Raw genomic sequence first — 15072 nt, 5'->3', positions numbered from 1 at the left:
CAGCACAGGTAGCCAGACTACAGGACTGACTGACTTGGGCAGCGGGGGTCAGGAGAGCACACCTGGAGCCACAGAGCTCCTGTTACTGAGGTGTGAGCCTGACTGAGCTCACCTGAGGGTGCTGGTGCTTAAAGCCTGGCTGATGTTAGCGTCCACTCTTGAATGAACATAATAGATTGACACATAAGCACCCCTGAGCGCTTCCTCTGTGCTTGAAATATTTCAATGTTTATTATTTTTTGTTTGTTTTGAGACAGGATCTATCATATAGCTCTGGCTGTCGTGGAATTCATTATGTAGACCAGGCTGGCCTCAAACCCAGAGACCCATCTGCCTCTGCCTCCTGAGTGCTGGGATTAAGTGTGTAATGAGGGAGGATTACTGACAGACGGAATCCTTGCACAATAACTACAGGTCACGAAGAAGAGTCCGGGCTGCATAGCAGCTGTCCCGCTGGTCATGCTGGGGTAACAACTATCGGCTACTCCCAGAGCTCCTTTCCAACAGGCCATAGGGATCACCAAGCTGCACTTCTCTGTGGCTTCGCCAAATCCCTCCAGTCCAAGAGAGTGGTCACGTGCGCGCTTTGGCTTTTTATCCCGTATTCAGGTCCCAGGCTCTCTAATGAAGACTCCACCCATGTGGCCAAGCTGCCCTTTATTATAGGCTATTGGACCGAAGGGCAGAATTCCCACAACAGGTGTGCACTACCATGCCTGGCCCAAATTTCTCAGTATTTAGTGTGGTGGCACACACCTGTAACAATCCTAGCTCTTAAAGGTAGAGGCAGGAGAGTCAGGAGACCTTAAGAAATCCCCAAATACTAAAATGGAGATTTAACAGCTGCAGTCTCGAGCATACGACATACACCGCAAGGTGCCAGGACTCTTGAACTCAACGTGGATGTGGACTGAGTTTCTCCTCAGGTGAAAACCCAGCACCACATGGACTTAATGTTCCAGGTTTTGAAGGTTAAAGTGGGGAGGGGAAGGACATGGCCTTTCAGGGCGATGTGAGAGGAAGCCATGAAGACCAAACAGAGTGGGCAGGATTTGGCGGTCCTGTTTGAATCCCACACCTATTCTTTGACCTGGCTACACCGGCCCACGTCTGAACCTGACCCTCCCTTCCACACACAGTGACACAGATTTAGCCTAGTCTTGTTTATCACGGGGGGAAACATGGGCTGTATGGAAAGCAGAATAGCCTCCCCTCCTCCCAGCATGCAGTTAGGTGAAGAGAGGCGGTCAAGGAGACAGCAGGCCAGGATGGTGAGGACACTGAGACAGGTTGCCATGCCAGGAATCTGCCAGGACTTCTGGTCCACCCTTGGCCCTTCCTGCTGAAGCCTGGTACTGAGGCTCAGAGACTGGCATAAGACAGAGGACAAAGAGCCAGTTCTGAGTGGATGGGGCACTGAGGACCAGACTGAGGGTACATGAAGACAGTGACACCCAGGATGGAAACCATTCTCAGGTCAGCCCGAGCAGAAGCCATACTCAAGGTTCTTGGACAGGAGGAAAGACAAGCCAGCACCCGAACCCAGGTGCCATCCTGGGGATGCAGAGAAGGCCTAGAATACAGGGATCAGAGGAGTCCAGTGTTTAAGGACTGCAGAGCAGAATCTGGGAAAGGGAACACGTCCGGGTCTTGTCTGAGGAAGAACAGGAAGTCCTGAACTGTTGAGGAACAAGCACATTTGGTGCAGGATGGCTATGGACACACCCAGCTACAGGAGCAGGGTGAACGGGTCTGGGCTCTCAGGCGCCTTATGAGCATGGAAGCCAGGCAGGGACAAGGAGAGGTTCAGGGCCTAGTAGAACCCGTCTGTCTGGGAACCAGACAGGGGCCCAGCAGAGTGCTCTAGAGCTGGGTACTGGACCAGGAGTTGCAGTAATTGTACTGGCAGCAGTCAGCCTTATAGCAGGTGATGCATTTTTCTTTGCAGGGGTAGGTAGGAATTATACTGTTCATAGCCTCATACATGGAAGCGAACCTTAACATCTAGAGGGGAGGGGATAGTTACAGTGCTGTTATAGCTTACCACAGTCCCCAAACCTAACTCTCCCCAGCATTCATGCAGTCCAGATTTTATCCTATATACTTTCAGAAGAGGATAAAAATAAAAATTCACTCACTTGTCTGCACACACACACCCCTCCAAGATCCTAACAACCCTCATGCTGGAGAAGCCACACCGTTCTACCAGCGGCCCTTTCCCTGGACTTCTCACTGGTAGACGGTAATAACCATGATTGGGATGAACTGCTGATGGTGCACTTTTCTGAGCCAGAAATGCAGCCCCACAAAGGGTCCTCCGAGAGGCACAAGTGGCGGGACGGACATCTCAGCAACGGAGCTTGGCATGCAGAGGACAAAATGAGATGAAGCCAGGACTCATTTTCAAGGATACCAGGGCCCCAGCTCTACCCTTCCTCCTCACCCTTTCCCACTGCAAAGCCCACCATGGTCAGCCATCTACAAGCACATGGGCCTTCATTAGGAATTCTGGGGAGAAGAGCAGCTCCTGTGGAACACCCCCAAAACCCACCTTCCTAGGACCACACTACTTAATCCTGAGGCAGAATGGTTCTGACAGGTCGTCTGAGCAGAACTGCTGTACAGAGCTGTATTCCCACCTGGGGAGGATCCTGACCGGAGGAGGAAGTTATCAACTCGCAGGAAGAGTGGCATGTCCTCCCTCACCCACAAGGTCTGGTTTCCATGTGGGCAACAGTTGAGCACCAGCTGGATCTTTATCAGGTGTCTTCATCCTAGACATGCCCTAAAACATCTGTACCCCCCACTTCTAGGGCCATGGGTTACTGACTGTCTCTGGCACCACCTGCTGTCCACCTGTACAACAGAGTTGGTTCCCACTATGCTGGGAGAGGTTGGCCAGAGAGAAGCCTCCCCACCCTCTCCAGATGGACGGCTCAGCTCTCCCAGCAGGGGGCACACAGCTAGCAGAGCAACAACTGTGGCTCTCTGCCTTCTCTGCAGCTCTGTTTACTTTAGGATTACATTTCCTTCATAGCAAAACTGAGAGTACTTCTCATGAGCCCTACAGTAGAAAGAGAGAGCAGATGTACCTCTAGCCTTTGAAACCTTCTTTTCAATCTTTTACCCCACCCCCCCCATCTAGAATGCTGCTCTGATCTACTATACTACACTCTACTATCTATTGACGTCACCAAATCCACAAAGCATCAAGCTGTGCAGTTTCCAACTGAGGGTCCCTGGAGTCCAGCACACTACCACTTTCCCTTCCCCAGCCCAAGCACCAGCAGACCAGCTCATGGCCTTTTCTTCCACTTTATTTCATATTCCACCACAGTAACAATTCCTTTAAGTGAAACTAAAAACCATAGACTTCCGGAAAGGGCGGCAGCAAAGGACCGGTGGTGTCGAAGACAGGAAGGTGGGTGGGGATCAGCGAATCGTCTTGACTGGGCTCTTGAAGTTGCTGGCGGCTTGGAGCTGCAGCTGGTAAGCCATCGGATGGATCTTGAAACCGTAGAGCCTGGGCCGGGCAGAGGTCAGAGAGGCGCAGGATGAGCTCCCTCCTGGCCCTGCCAGTCGCTGGCACCCCGACTACCCCAGCCTCCTCCTCATGCCTGCTCAACAGTTCCCTAACTTCCTTGCTCATGAATACTTGATTTTTCCCCCCATGAATACTTGAAAATGTGCCCCCCTTTTTTTCTGAGACAGAGTTTTTCTGTGTAATAATCCTGGCTGTCCTCGAACTCGCTTTGGAGGCCAGGCTGGCCTTGAACTCACAGAGATCCGCCTGCCTCTGCCTCCCGAGTGCTGGGATTAAAGGCATGCACCACCACCGCACGGCTCTTTTTTTTTTTTTTCTTTTTAATGTGAGTGCTCTATCTGCGTGCTCCTCTACTCGCCAGAGGAGAGCACTGGATCTCTTTAAGAAGGCTGTGAGCCACCATGTGGTTGCTGGGAGTTGAACTCAGGACCTTCTGGAAGAGCAGCCAGTGCTCTCAACTGCTGAGCCATCTCTCCGGCCCCCTTAAAAATGTATCTTAAAGCCGGGCAGTGGTGGCGCACGCCTTTAATCCCAGCACTCAGGAGGCAGAGGCAGGTGGATCTCTGTGAGTTCGAGGCCAGTCTGGGCTACAGAGTGAATCCCAGTAAAGGCTCCAAATCTGTGTCGATCTCATTTATGGCAGAGGCAGAAGGATCCCTTGAGGCCAACTCAGCCAACAGCAATAGCCACTGTTTAAATAGTCAAGGGCCACAACACATTTAAAAATAGGCAGTCATGTCAGCATCCCTGCTCCATGGATAAGAAAATGGAGGCACAAGCAATCAAGAAACTTCCCCAGTCACTCAGCAGGAAAAGCCCTGACTTTGGGATAGGCAGGCCTCGAGAAAGGGCTGTTTGTCCTCAAGTCTCGCCAGACCTTGGGTTGTTCTTTGACCCTCTGTCTTTGCTCCCCACCTGGGTACAAACTGGTTGGCAGGTCGTTTGGGTCGGTACTCCGGATGCACCATGAAGAGCATGTGAGGGAAACCAGTGCCGAAGTAGGCGCCGTCTGTGTGATGGTGCCTCGATGATTTGGGTGTGTACACGTCCATGCACTTGGGGCAGTAGAGTTTCACCATGGCCTCGCCTGGGATGTCCGAAAGGCCTGGGAGATAGCCGGACGCTGCAGACTAGGTACCCCCAACTCTTCCCAACCTCCCACAGAACTCAGGCACTGACTAGATTAACCTTTTGGAGGACTGCCAGATAGCGCCCTCCTCCCCCCTGCCCCTCTTCCCGGCTTCCCGACACTCACCGATGGGAAGCATCGGCTGGTTCTCACAGTACACTCGAGGACAGTAGCCAAAGTCTCCCTGCTGGTACTTTTCCAACTGAGGTGTGTAAAATGGAAGGGACCAGTGGGTGAATGTGTAGAGCAGTTCCTTTCGCAGCTCAACTCATTCCCGACTCCCATGCCTCCCACTTCTAACTAGAAGCCCCTTCTGTCAAGACAAACTTCTCAACTGCCTTCTCTCAAGTTGGCAGGCTGGAGAACACAAGGGCCATTTGCTATCTGTTCCCTGAAAACTCCTTGTCCATGGTTCCATTTCCCTCCCTGAAAACAATACCTTCAGCAGGACCGTCAGTGGGATCTGATTCTCAGCCCAGCTCTGGGCTTCTCCTTGTCTCCTCTGCTAGACTTCTGACTCATGCACCTGTTCCCCTTCCTGCCTCAGGAGCAGTAGGAGCAGAGCCTCACCATTTGGGCGATGCCTCGGTTGGTGAGGATGTAGCGGGCGTGGATCAACCCATAAAGCATCTCCGCTGCCTGTTCAATCAGGTCACTCTGGTTGGGGTTGTCTTCCAACTCTTCATCTGAAAGGTGGGGTGGCCACTTGTAACCCCACCTTATCCCCAAGACGGCCACCTACAGTTTATCTAGCACCTGTTTCTGGGCCTCACCCTGTCTATCACCCATGCATCTGACCCAGAAACCTGGGCTTTTGACCTTTCTACAAACCCAAGACCACTCAGTACTGCCCTCTCTCCCTACCTCTTCAGTCTCAGCCTGCTTCCTTCCTTTCCCAATACATAAATATAAACACATAAATGCAGAGGGTGGCGCTCTAGACAGGCAGGAGGAAAGAAGCGGTACACAAGACCCATGAGGAAGCTAGCATTATGACACAGAGTTGAGTTACCTCAGAGAGCATGGAAACAAGTGTTACCAGTCCCACAGGGCAAGAGTCAGGCAGGGAACCAAAATGAAGAAGCCAAGCGTGTTCTATGTGCCAGAATTCCAGCATTTGAAGGCTTGGGCAGGAAGAGTAAGTGTTCAGTCCAGTGTGGGTTATGAATGGAGGGGACAGCGGTGGGGGAGAAACACATAAACAAGTAAGCAAGCAAGGGATTGGGGGATAAGAGAGCTAGAGAATCAAAACGAAATTTAGAAATTCCAGAAGCGAGTGGTTGGGTGGTGCTGGCACATGCCTTTAACCCCAGCACTCAGGCGGTAGAGGCAGGTGGATCTCTGTGAGTTCGAGGCCAGAGAAACCCTAAACAAAACAAAACGAAACGAAACCCAAGAGACAAGAGACAGAAGAAAAAGAAAGCACACACAAGTGCACACATCACCACCAAACCCACACTCAACAACAACCCCAGGGGCAGGTTACCAGGCTCCAGGTCCAAGATCATGTCTAGAGCTTGTCGATAGTGCGGCACCTGCTCATTGAGTCCAGTAAGGTTAAATTTGTCCTGGATGTAGTCCTCATCCACCTACCGGAACAGGGAAGTCAAGAGGTTGAAACTAGTGTGGGGATCCCATCTTTCACCTGGGCCCAAGAGATAAACAACTGCATCAGCTCTCTGTGTTTCCCATTCCCACTTCTGCGGGACTCAGTCTCCGTTAGAAACCGCAGCTCTTCCCTTCTCAGGCTAACAAGGTACAGTGCACAGATATCATTCAACTTCTGTCCCTTGTCTCTAGGAACTGGATTTGCCCTTTCCTGGGGGACATCAGACTCTGAGCTAAAGACTCAGGAATCATGAAGGCTAAGTTTAGTTTCTGAAAGGCATTGGTAATTTTCTGTTAACACACTGTGATTTTCATGTTACAGAACTTTAACGTGAGACATTTTAATTTCCCTAATGGTCACCATACATGGTGACAAACCCTTGTAATCCCAGCACTCAGGAGACAGAGGCAGTAGAATTTCCAGGAGTTCAAGGGCAGTCTAGTAAGCTTCCCGTGAAATCCGATCTCAAACAACACAAAATAAAAACATCGAGGGCATGTGGAGCTGGCCAAGAAGGCAAGCTAAACTCACCTCACAGAAGAATTCATTACCACGGAGCCCACAGAACCAGGAAATCCAGGACACCTCCTCAGAGCTACTCATCTTTACGTCGGCTGAGAAAGAAGAGCGTAAGTGGAGACCAAGCTGTTTCTGGTCTCTTCCCTCCTCCCACACGTTCTCCCCAACGACGAAGGAACCCGAGGCCACTTTGGCTTGGAGGACTCCAGCCTCCGAAGCATCCCTCTCCACGCTCCTCCTCCTCTTCACCTCAGCCCCCTTTCAGTGTGGTGGGAATGAGACCCTCCGCGTTCCAGAGAATGACAGGTCCTGCTCTATTAGCGCTGCCCCAGTGCCCGGCGTGCCCGTCCCCCCCATGTCAGCGGCGGCGGGGCCCTGGGCTCCGGCTCTCCGCCGCCGCAGGTGCTTGCATGCCCTGGCGCCTGTCCCAAGGCTTCCGAAGTTCATCCTTCCCGACAGCAGCGGCCTCTCCTGCCCTCACAGGGTCGGCGAGAGCACCGCACTGCTGCGGGACTCCCGAGCGTCCCCACACGCCGCCTGCTCTCCTCGGGCCACCCATCCTCTTGGGCTCCCGACCCGGTCACTTCCTTCCTCGCCCCCACCTCTCGGAGCACAGAACCAAGCGCCGCGCCCCGGGACGTGCGACGAGGCCCGGAGACGACCCCAGACTCACCGGCCGGACGGGGACTGGGACTGGGGCGGGGAAGGGGAGTTGTGCTTCGAACGGCAGCGTCCGCTACGGCGCAGGAAGCCGACCCGACCGCCGCAGGCCAAGTTGGGAGGTGGGGGAAGTGGAAACTGGTGAGGGTGGGGGGAAGAGGGCAACGCGCAGGCGCCAAGGACCGCCCCCCCTACCTCTGTGGACGCCGGGAGATGGAGTCCCGTCGGGAGAGAGAAACTGACGAAATGAGGGAAAGGCGAACTACCAATCCCAGGAGTCCCCGCGCATGACTCTGGGGTCGCGAGGCCCTAGAAGAAGCCGCCTGGGGGCGGGGCGAACGGAGGCGCCACCGGAAGCGGAAGCCAAGTACAGCGTCTATCCCGACCAGGAAGCTTGGGAAATAGAGTCTTAGGCTCCCTAGGCTGCGGGGCCGGCGCCAGCGCTCAGTTTCGTCCCCGCTGCGCTCCCTCACCGCTCCGCTTGGGTCTTCCCTGCCGCCCAGGGGACTGACACGGTCCCAGGCCAACCCACTGGACCCGGCTCTCCTGTCAGGCCCGCGACACAGTTCGCTCAGGATCAGGCATGCGTAGAGGTGTGGCTCGGTGGTGAGGGATGCGCGGAGCCGTGCGCCGTGAGAACCTGGACGGCCGCCCTGCGCGCTAACCTGAGGTGGCGCCAGCCATTCTGCCGCTCGTCCCTTTGCACTTCTCCATGTCCCCGGGGCTCGCGTGGAGCGTTCTTCTGCGGACCCTAAGTGTGTTCTTCGAACCCTGCTCAGAGGAGTGACGAGGGGCACCGCGGTGTTACCTCATCTCACAGCTCCTCGGCATTTCACGGACCTCCCTCCGTGTCCGCAGGGCCTTTCTTAAGCGCAGAGCGTGGCCTCCCAGCTCCAGGGAAGGAGCTTGGAGCGGGAGGGACCACGTCGAGGGTGGCGAACAGCATTGTGGGGGCGTTATGTAAAAGTAGGACCCCAACCGACAGGCCCCCCTGGGCCCTCGCGCTGTCTGGGCACGCGATGCTCTACGCGGATGCTTGGAAAGGTTCCAGCGCGGGAAACTGAACCTTGTGGGTGTTTTGTTGTTGTTGCTGCTGCGCATGCGTCTCTGTGCCATGTGAATGTTTGATGGTGTCAACTCTTGCAGACTACAAGAGCGCCATTTTGCGGTACGGAAGTGACAGTGCAACACCTTCCCCCGAAACCTTCCGGAATAATGTTACTCCTGTTTTTTATTTGGGAAAAGGAGACCCCTAAATAAGATCGAGCAAGATTTAAAAGGTCGAGCTGGTATTTCCTGACGGTATGTGTTACAGGATGGGGAAATGTTTTCAGAGAGAGCCTGCCATTTTTGGTTGAAGGGAGATGGGAGTAGAACGCAGGACCCCTAGACAACTGTCTGGAATATCTTTTCCTATTATTATTTTTTTTCTTTCCTGTATTAGAGGTAGAACCCAGACCTCCCGAATTCGAGGCAAGCATTCTACACAGAACCTTATCTACTATGCCTTCATGAAATTTTATTAACATCTGGGCAGGATCTGTCATTCTAGGGGTCCATTTTACACATGAACCCTGGGCTCTAAAGGATCCTAGGTCATGGAGTCAGTTTTGGGGTGGGAGGCCCATTTTAGTTCTAGGCTGCTTTCTCATCCCAGCAGGCCCCGGGGAGGCGGTACTGATCATCACCATGGCTACCTGAAAGGTTGGAGTGCTTGTCACATCCTTTCCTTGCCCAGTCTTCATTTTCTCATTTCTCCCCAGACCCATGTCCAGGCCATCCCTCATCACATTTACTCCAGCCACTGACTCCAGCGACCTCTGGAAGGATGGGCAGCAGCAATCACAGCTTGAGAAACCAAAGCCTGTCCTGGATGGGGCTGCAGCCCGGGCTTTCTATGAGGCTCTCATTGCAGATGAGAGCAGTTCCCCAAGGCCCCAGAGAGCTGGCCCCATCAGGGAAAGACAGAGGAAGAAAAGAAGAGCAATGGGGGAGGCTGCGGTGGCCACAGCAGCAGGAGCCTCAGGGCAAGGAAGACCCCTTGAGGACGAAGACAGAATGACCCGGTGGATCCTGCTGGCAGCCCAGAATGGGGATGTGACAGAACTTCGGAAGCTGCTGGAACCCCGAGAGGCAGGGGGAGCTGGAGGGAATGTCAACGCACGCGATGCCTTCTGGTGGACTCCCTTGATGTGTGCCGCCAGAGCAGGCCAGGGGGCTGCTGTGCGCTATCTCCTGGGCCGCGGGGCCGCCTGGGTAGGAGTCTGTGAGCTGGGAGGCAGAGACGCTGCTCAGCTGGCTGAAGAAGCAGGCTTCCCCGAGGTCGCTCGCATGGTCAGAGAGAGTCATGGGGAGGCACGGAGCCCTGAGAACCAGAACCGGTGAGGGGGGAGCCTTAGCTCATTACCATCTTTGTTGTGTTCTGCCTTTCCTGGACACCCCACACCAGGGGCTCCAGAACAGCTCACGGGGCTCTTCATCCTGCAGTTTAGTTAAGTCCTGTCATAGAGTAGTTATGGACACGGTCTTTGTGTGTTTAAATCTTGGTTCTGTTTATTTGCGATGTCAGCCTAAGGTCTGCAAATCTCAGCCTTGTCTGAGAAGCGGGGATGAGGGCATCTTTCTCAAAGGGTCGTTAAGATGTGGTAGGTTAATGTGGCAAGTGATGGAACAAGTCAGCTCTGCTTACTATCCCTAAGAGCTTGAGGCCTATCTTACAGTATCCTAAATTGTCCCTTCTGGACAGATGGAGAGGGGCTTGGAGCACTTGCCTAACACTGGGGAGACCCTGGGGTCCCTCTCCAATGCAGGATAAAACAAATGACGACACCAAGTTAGAAGGAAGGCATGAGGTGTGTTGCCCTGCTCCGCCAGGGGCCTGACAGCTGAGCTTCAGGTCCCTCCTTCCCCCACTCCCTGTAACTTCTTTCTTTCTCTGCAGGTCTCCCCGCTCCTCCTCCCAGTTCTGTGAGGACTGTGGTGCCCACTTTGAGGACTCCAACCACCGTACATCTACTGCTCACTTGCTGTCGCTGTCCAGGGGTCCCCAGCCCTCCAACCTTCCCCTTGGGGTGCCCACCTCCAGTCCTGGCTTTAGGCTGCTGCTGAGGGGTGGCTGGGAACCAGGAATGGGGCTGGGACCCCGGGGTGAAGGCCGTGCCAACCCTATTCCCACTATCCTCAAGCGGGACCAGGAAGGATTGGGCTATAGATCTGCACCCCAGCCCCGAGTCACACATTTTCCAGCTCGGGATACCCGGGCTGTGTCTGGAAGAGAGAGAGTACCTCGAGTTGCCACACTGAGTCAGAGGGAGAACAGAAAGAGAGAAGAGAAGGACAGAGCCTGGGAGCGAGATCTGAGGCTGTACATGAACCTTGAATTCTGACTGACGCCGTCTGGCCTGTTACTCACTGGACTGGGAACCCTGACGTGGGCTCTTGGACTTCTACTTCCTGGGTTCCGCCCAGATGCCAGACCCTCAGGTTTTGGCTCTTGGACTCTGCTTTTAGAGAGAAGAGCTGAGAGTTGAAAGATAAACAAACTTCCTACACCTGATTTGTTTACTTTCTTGCATGATATTGTAGAGCAATGGAGCAAATCTGGGTCCCATGAAAGCCTCACCCGAGCCAAAAGGGCAAGCTCTCCAGGTGACAAGAATCCCTGGCTTTGCTGGCTGCATTTTATCTGTTCTTTGAAACCCCCCTAGACTAGGTATTGCCCAGCTCTGTGCAAGACTCCCCTCTCAGTGGTCTCTGGGCCAGTCCAGTCAATTCAGGGACGTATGTCATGTCACAAACCAAGTCTGCTATGTGCTGAGTGGTATGCCCAGATCACAGGGAACAAATCTCATATGTAAAAGCAAAGAGCCATTGTTTTCAAGCTCCAAGCTTGGTCCCTCTGTCTTTCCGATGTAGTGGTGAGAGCAGAGAGCCCTGAGCTCAGGCAGGGTAGAGTTTTTATCATAGCAGAGGTTGGGGTGAGGGGATTTCCAGAGTTCAGGACCCTGATGGGCTGACATTTATCTAGGGGTATCTGTAAAACAAAAAATAGGTGTAGACTCAGGGACTTCTGGCCATCTTATCTTAATGGTTGGAATGTTTGGGATGACAGATACTTCCCCTTAGATGTAGGCCCTCCCTGGGTGGTATCAGCTTAGGCTTTTCCTGGATCTGGTGTTGTCTGCCAGTGAGCCTGTCACAGAAGCTGTGTCTGGGCCTCTAAGCCTGTCATGGCAGCTGTGTGGTCAAGCTGTTTTGCTCCCCCCACACTGAAAACACCACAAACCCTCAAATTCTGAACTCCTTGAGGCCAGTTGTGATTAAATGTAGTGCCTGGTGATAGGGCAGTCTGAGACCTGCAGGACTGCCCAGTGTGACCTAACATTATTCCTCCTGTATGCCATCCTAGCTGGGACCAGAGCTCTGACCTCCCAAATACAAAGTTTCTTTTTTTCTTTTGAGACAGAGTCTCATCTTGCTATGTAGACCAGGCTGGCCTTGAACTTGCTATGTAGATCCAACTGCCTCTGGAATGCTAAGATTAAAGGTGTGCACCACCACATCTCTGCGTTATGAGGGATGTAACCTGGGGCTTCATACCTGCTACACAAGTGCTTACAGAGTTACATCTCCAGCCCTAACTCAGACTGTCCTAAGACTCCATTTCACTCCCTGGAAACAGCACAGCACGTTTTCCTGCATTTCTCTTTCGTACTTGGCACCCACACCCATTGGGGATGCTCATACCGAGTGCTAGGAACATGAAAGCTTTCAAATCCCGGTCAGGAAGGGCAAAGGGCAGCTGCTTAGGTCACGTGGCTCCTGTTAATTTACCTTTCTGGACCAGCAGGAGTAGGTGAGAAATGGAGGAGTGGCGGGGGCGGTGCAGAAGAACCGTAGGGCAGCCCGAAGGGAAGGGAGCGCAGCGTTAGGGAAGCAGAGGCAAAGGACCAATGCAAAGCCAGCCTGGGCTATATATGCCCAGCCTTTCCTGACCTATATATGTAGGGATATTCTGTCTTTTAAAACAAACAAAAACCAAGGGCTGAAGCACCGAGTCAGAGGCGGGTGGTGAAGAGCAGAACTGGGCTTGGATTCAGGTTCTGGCTTAAGCGATCCTCTCTACGCCTGCGCTGGTGAATCGCGGGGGCTACGGGGGAGGTCGTTCTGCCGGGTCCGCCTCACGAGTTGCGGGGCTCCGCCCCCGTCGGTCCCTCCCGACCCGGTACAGCTGCTTCCGGGCTCGCAGGGCTCCGGGAGGCCGCTCTCCGGACGCTGGGCCCCAGAGCAGCCCGCAGCGCGCAGCGCCCAGCCGCCTGGGTCCCCAGCGAGGCCTGCACTGAGCCCCGCGACTGCGCTCTCCAAGGACATCCCTGTTCTGACCTTGCGGAGGCCGCGTCTCAGCTGCGCCCTCGCGGGACAGTGGGCCACTCTGGAACGATCGCTCCCTAAGTTAAGGAATGTGTGTAACTGGAGTTCGCTCGACACTTGCATCCCGTCTTCCTCTCACCCGAGACTTCCTGTTCCTTGAGCTCCCTTGGGCAGCGGTTTAAGGCTCCTCAAAGTCAGGACTGAAGGACTCTGGGCCACCTTCCTTACTTCTTCGATGGAGCACCACCTCCCCCCACTTTTTGGGCACCTTGGGGTGTGGCCTTGGTGAGTGAAACTTAGGGTGCTGACTGCTGGGAAGGAAATCTGAAAACACAGAACATTATGGGGGAGATCCAGGCCTTATAAGGCCCTTGAAGTCTTGTGAGTGTGTGGGGTGGCAAATGGATTTCTTTTCCCCTCCACTGACAAGGAAGCAGGCCATCTGCCACACTTGGGGCTACGTGAGCTCTTTCTGAATTCAGAGTAGGACGACATCTCCAAGCAGATATCTACTCTGAACCGGAACAGATTCCGGCTTCTGAGGAGATCCCGAGAATCTTTAGTAGAGTCAGGAAGGGGTCGCAGATTTGGGGGGCTCATTACACAGTTCAGTCATGTTCCTGCGAAGGCTTGGTGGCTGGCTACCTCGACCTTGGGGCCGCAGGAAATCAACAAAGGCTGACTTGCCAGCCCCAGAACCCAGATGGGTGGACAGCTCCCCCGAGAATTCAGGGAGTGACTGGGACAGTGCCCCAGAGACAATGGGAGATGTGGGGCCTCTCAAGACCAAGGATTCGGGGAAACCGAGGACCCTTGGGGCTGCTCCAGAATTGAGCAGGGAGCTCCAAGTGGACCAGCTGGAGAGCAAAAAAAAGGATTCCCTCCAGCGGGACAAGACTGTCTCCAGTGTTCGAGAGCCGGCAAGGCTGGAGACTGGAGGAGCCATTCCCAAACGGGAATGGGAGTCTGTGGATTCAGGTGGCATGAAGAGCCTTGGAGTGTCCCCCCAAGGGGGATTCGGCACCACTGGACCAGAAGCCCTATTGGAGAAGCCCGGTCGACGTCAGAAGTTGCTGCGTTGGCTACGGGGGGATCCGGGAGATCCCTCACATTACCTGCGGGACCCGGAGGAGTATCTGCAGATCTCTACCAACTTGACCCTGCACCTGCTGGAGCTGCTAGCCTCAGCCCTCCTGGCTCTGTGCTCCAGGCCACTTCGAGCTATCTTGGACGCTCTGGGCCTTCGAGGACCTGTGGGCCTCTGGCTACACGGGCTGCTGTGTTTCCTGGCTGCCCTACATGGGCTCCATGCTGTGCTGAGCCTGCTTACTGCTCACCCCCTGCATTTCGCCTGCCTCTTTGGCCTCTTGCAGGCCCTGGTGCTGGCTGTCAGCCTCCGGGAACCTGTTGAGGATGAGGAGACCACTGATTGGGAAAGTGAGGGGCAGGGGAGGGAGGCCAGGGAGCCGACGGAAGGTCCAGGAAGGGCGCTGTGACTGGGTGAGGGCAAAGGGCGAAGAGAGTGGTGTGGTCTTTAGGACGACGGTGGGGAAACCCAGATGGGAAGCACAGTGACCTCAGGGATGGGGAGGAGACTCAGGAAAGGCACGGGAGCCCGTCAGATGACAGATGGGGCTGTTTAGGGTCCAATAATGGACCATGATGGGGCATCACCATTTGAGTCACCAGCTGTTATTTCTTCCTTTTACGTTTATTCACCTCTTTCTAAATTACCACCTCCAATTTTCCCCCCACCTCCAGTTTTTAAGAGCAAAATAAAATAAAAATGGTGGAGAATGAAGGCCAAAGGGTCCTTTCCAACCCTAGGGGTGGACCAGGCCAGAGGCAGGACAGAGATCTCTGCATTAAGAGGTGACAGGGAGATCCATGCAGTCCCTTGGATCCTAGGACCAGAGCCATCTAGAGGAGAGTAGGGCTGTGAGGTAGGAGGAACTGGGATTCTAGAAGGGGCTACAGGTGTTATGGTGCCTGCAGGGAGGGTCTGGTACTCAGTGGGATCCAGAAGAAACAGGGATGGTGCAGGCCACATTGGCCCAAGGACCAGTTCAGAAGGGTTCTGACGGGCAGTGGGCACAGTGCCTGCCATCTCCACTCAGGCTAGGGATTTGTTCACTCAGCAATAAATGTGCGACACTAAATCCTAAATATACCAGTACAATGTGAGAGGTGTTGCTCGGTGTCCTTCCTGATGCCAAACAGCTGGGGGTGTTAGGTGGTAGA

General features: G+C 54.2%; 4 protein-coding genes across 6 annotated transcripts; 2 read left to right on the top strand and 2 right to left on the bottom strand.

The window, feature by feature from the left end:
* Window positions 1-1477: 1477 nt before the first annotated feature.
* Ly6g5b (lymphocyte antigen 6 family member G5B) lies at window positions 1478-2500 on the bottom strand. The gene is given in 7 exon segments (XM_052744033.1): window positions 1478-1554; window positions 1642-1851; window positions 1854-1956; window positions 1958-2004; window positions 2234-2359; window positions 2444-2476; window positions 2479-2500. Coding segments are annotated over 7 exon segments (618 nt in total).
* A 799-nt stretch (window positions 2501-3299) lies between these two features.
* Window positions 3300-8614, bottom strand: Csnk2b (casein kinase 2 beta). 3 transcript variants are annotated; one of them, XM_052744203.1, is made up of 7 exons: window positions 8127-8614; window positions 6814-6896; window positions 6160-6262; window positions 5244-5359; window positions 4800-4875; window positions 4460-4649; window positions 3300-3523 (listed from the first exon to the last, which is right to left on the bottom strand). In XM_052744203.1, the coding sequence occupies exons 1-7, from the start codon at window positions 8173-8175 to the stop codon at window positions 3433-3435; spliced, it is 708 nt and encodes a 235-aa protein (XP_052600163.1). In that variant the 5' UTR covers window positions 8176-8614; the 3' UTR covers window positions 3300-3432. The 3 variants fall into 3 exon arrangements, with proteins under 3 accessions (XP_052600163.1, XP_052600165.1, XP_052600164.1); XM_052744205.1 differs by lacking the exon at window positions 8127-8614 and adding an exon at window positions 7657-7775; XM_052744204.1 differs by lacking the exon at window positions 8127-8614 and adding an exon at window positions 7475-7609.
* A 34-nt stretch (window positions 8615-8648) lies between these two features.
* Gpank1 (G-patch domain and ankyrin repeats 1) lies at window positions 8649-11012 on the top strand. Its single transcript, XM_052744200.1, has 3 exons — window positions 8649-8763; window positions 9225-9842; window positions 10403-11012. The coding sequence occupies exons 2-3, from the start codon at window positions 9229-9231 to the stop codon at window positions 10845-10847; spliced, it is 1059 nt and encodes a 352-aa protein (XP_052600160.1). The 5' UTR covers window positions 8649-8763; window positions 9225-9228; the 3' UTR covers window positions 10848-11012.
* A 1319-nt stretch (window positions 11013-12331) lies between these two features.
* Window positions 12332-15015, top strand: CUNH6orf47 (chromosome unknown C6orf47 homolog). The gene has a single exon (XM_052744201.1). It carries the CDS (start codon window positions 13446-13448, stop codon window positions 14325-14327), a length of 882 nt encoding a protein of 293 aa, XP_052600161.1. The 5' UTR covers window positions 12332-13445; the 3' UTR covers window positions 14328-15015.
* Window positions 15016-15072: the final 57 nt, after the last annotated feature.

Source organism: Peromyscus californicus, unplaced genomic scaffold (genome assembly GCF_007827085.1).
Source record: "Peromyscus californicus insignis strain IS unplaced genomic scaffold, ASM782708v3 Scaffold_19__1_contigs__length_69161282, whole genome shotgun sequence".
In the NCBI taxonomy this organism is placed as follows: Eukaryota; Metazoa; Chordata; class Mammalia; order Rodentia; family Cricetidae; genus Peromyscus; species Peromyscus californicus.
The sequence above is the reverse complement of the archived record's forward strand: the minus strand, read 5'-3'. Positions and strand labels throughout refer to the sequence as shown.

Coding starts and splice junctions, on each gene's coding strand:
- Csnk2b (XM_052744203.1), bottom strand. CDS start 8,175: ATGGAGAAGTGCAAAGGGACGAGCGGCAGAATGGCTGGCGCCACCTCA. Junction 6,263..6,813: donor GTAATGAATTCTTCTGTGAG/GTGAGTTTAGCT, acceptor CTGTTCCGGTAG/GTGGATGAGGACTACATCCA. Junction 3,524..4,459: donor GCCAACCAGTTTGTACCCAG/GTGGGGAGCAAA, acceptor TGCCCGGCCCAG/GCTCTACGGTTTCAAGATCC.
- CUNH6orf47 (XM_052744201.1), top strand. CDS start 13,446: ATGTTCCTGCGAAGGCTTGGTGGCTGGCTACCTCGACCTTGGGGCCGC.
- Gpank1 (XM_052744200.1), top strand. CDS start 9,229: ATGTCCAGGCCATCCCTCATCACATTTACTCCAGCCACTGACTCCAGC. Junction 9,843..10,402: donor AGCCCTGAGAACCAGAACCG/GTGAGGGGGGAG, acceptor CTTTCTCTGCAG/GTCTCCCCGCTCCTCCTCCC.